This window comes from Pyrgilauda ruficollis, unplaced genomic scaffold (assembly GCF_017590135.1).
Source record: "Pyrgilauda ruficollis isolate IOZ18807 unplaced genomic scaffold, ASM1759013v1 scaffold753, whole genome shotgun sequence".
Classification (NCBI taxonomy): Eukaryota; Metazoa; Chordata; class Aves; order Passeriformes; family Passeridae; genus Pyrgilauda; species Pyrgilauda ruficollis.
Window position 1 is genome coordinate 17430 of NW_024529411.1, and position 2243 is coordinate 19672.

The following is a 2243-nucleotide window of genomic DNA, read 5'->3' on the forward strand; positions in this document are numbered from 1 at the left end:
TGCAGCAGGGTACGGGGTTCCGGGGAGGGATTGGGGGCGCGGGGAGGGACTGGGGGGGACATTGGGGGCACTGGGAGGGGCATTGGGGGCACTGGGAGGGACTGGGAAGAACTTGGAGGCACTGGGAGGGGCACTGGGAGGGACTGGGAGGGGCATTGGGGGGACTGGGAGGGGCATTGGGGGCATTGGGGGGACTGGAAGAATTTGGGGGCACTGGGAGGAACTGGGGGTCATTGAAAGGGTCATTGGAGGTACTGGGAGGAAAATTGGTGGCACTGGGATTTTGGGGTGCTGTGGGTGCACTCACCCTTGAGGTGATTTTGGGGGCTCAGAATCCCCCCGTGTTTGGATTTTGGGGTGCTGTAGGTGTTCCCCTCGAGGTGATTTTGGGGTGCTGTGTCCCCCCCGATGGGGTTTTGGGGGTTCAGGGTTCCCCCTGATGGGATTTTGGGGTGCTGTAGGTGTCCCCCCCGAGGTGATTTTGGGGTGCTGTGTCCCCCAGGACGGCTGGAGCTGGTCGGGGGGGGGCTGGTGCATGAACGACTGCTCACTACGGGGGGGCCCTGCAGCAGCTGGAGGGATTTTGGGGTTCAGGGTCCCCCCCGAGGTGATTTTGGGGTGCTGTGTCCCCCCAGGACGGCTGGAGCTGGTCGGGGGGGGCTGGTGCATGAACGACGAGGCCGCGGCTCACTACGGGGGGGCCCTGCAGCAGCTGGCCCTGGGCCGGCGCTTCCTGCGCCGCCTCTTCGGGGGCTGCGGCACGCCGCGCGTGGCCTGGCAGATCGACCCCTTCGGGCACGCCCGCGAGCTGGCCGCCACCTTCGCCCAGGTGGGGCACCCCGGCACCCCGACCTGGGGAGCCCCGGGGCTTCCTGGGCATCCCCAGAGCTTCTCCTGCATCCCCAAACCTCCCCGGGCATCCTCAGAGCTTCCCAAACCTCCCCGGGCATCCCCAGAGCTTCCCAAACCTCCCCGGGCATCCTCAGAGGTTCCTGGGCATCCTCAGAGCTTCCTGAGCATCCCCAAACCTTCTCCTGCATCCCCAAACCTTCTCCTGCATCCCCGGAGCTTCCTGAGCATCCCCAGAGCTTCCCAAACCTCCCCGGGCATCCCCGGAGCTTCCTGGGCATCCCCAGAGCTTCTCCTGCATCCCCAAACCTTCTCGTGCATCCCCGGAGCTTCCTGAGCATCCCCAGAGCTTCCCAAACCTTCCCCTGCATCCCCAGAGCTTCCTGAGCATCCCCAAACCTCCCCAGGGTATCCCCAAACCTTCCCCTGCATCCCCAGAGCTTCCCAAACCTTCTCGTGCATCCCCGGAGCTTCCTGGGCATCCCCAGAGCTTCCCAAACCTTCTCCTGCATCCCCAAACCTCCCCAGAGCTTCCCAAACCTTCTCGTGCATCCCCGGAGCTTCCTGAGCATCCCCAGAACTTCCCAAACCTTCCCCTGCATCCCCGGAGCTTCCTGGGCATCCCCAGAGCTTCCCAAACCTCCCCGGGCATCCCCAGAGCTTCCCAAACCTTCTCCTGCATCCCTGGAGCTTCCTGAGCATCCCCAAACCTTTTCCTGCATCCCCAGAGCTTTCCAAACCTCCTCCTGCATCCCCAAACTTTCTCCTGCATCCCCAAACCTTTTCCTCCATCCCCGGAGTTTCCCAAATCTTCCCGTACACCCCAGGCCTTCTCCTGCATCCCCAAATCACCCTTGGGATCCCCAAACCCTCCCCTGCACCCCAAAACCTTCCCTGGCACTCCCAACCTTCTCAGCACCCCCAAACTCCACCTTCGCATTCCCAACGACCCCCTGTGCCCCCCAGATGGGCTGTGATGGGCCCTTTGTGGGGATTTGGGGACCCCCCTGACTCCAGTGCCCCCCGTGCCCCCCCGTTGGGCTCTTTGTGGGGCTTTGATTGCCCCCCGTGCCCCCCAGATGGGCTGTTCGTGGGGCTTTGGGGAACCCCCTGACCCCGTGCCCCCCGTGCCCCCCAGATGGGCTACGACGGGCTCTTCGTGGGCCGTGTGGACTACCAGGACAAGTGGGCGCGGCAGCAGCGCCGGGAGCTGGAGCTGCTCTGGAGGGGCAGCGAGAGCCTGGCCCCCCCCCCGGCTGGCATCTTCACCCGTGACCCCCCGGGACCCCAAAATGCCCCTGGGACCCCTGACAGGGACCCCCAAACTGTCCTTGTCCCCCTGGGACCCCTGACAGGGACCCCCAAACTGTCCTTGTCCCCCTGGGACCCCCAAA

The 2243-nt window shown here is 64.9% G+C and overlaps 1 protein-coding gene across 1 annotated transcript in view; it reads left to right on the forward strand.

Annotated features, from left to right (window-relative positions):
• Positions 1-2243, forward strand: part of MAN2B1 (mannosidase alpha class 2B member 1) — a 13194-nt gene that overhangs the window by 2780 nt on the left and 8171 nt on the right. The window contains 2 exon segments of the mRNA XM_041486359.1: positions 636-829; positions 1988-2119. Coding sequence (XP_041342293.1) covers positions 636-829; positions 1988-2119 — 326 coding nt within the window.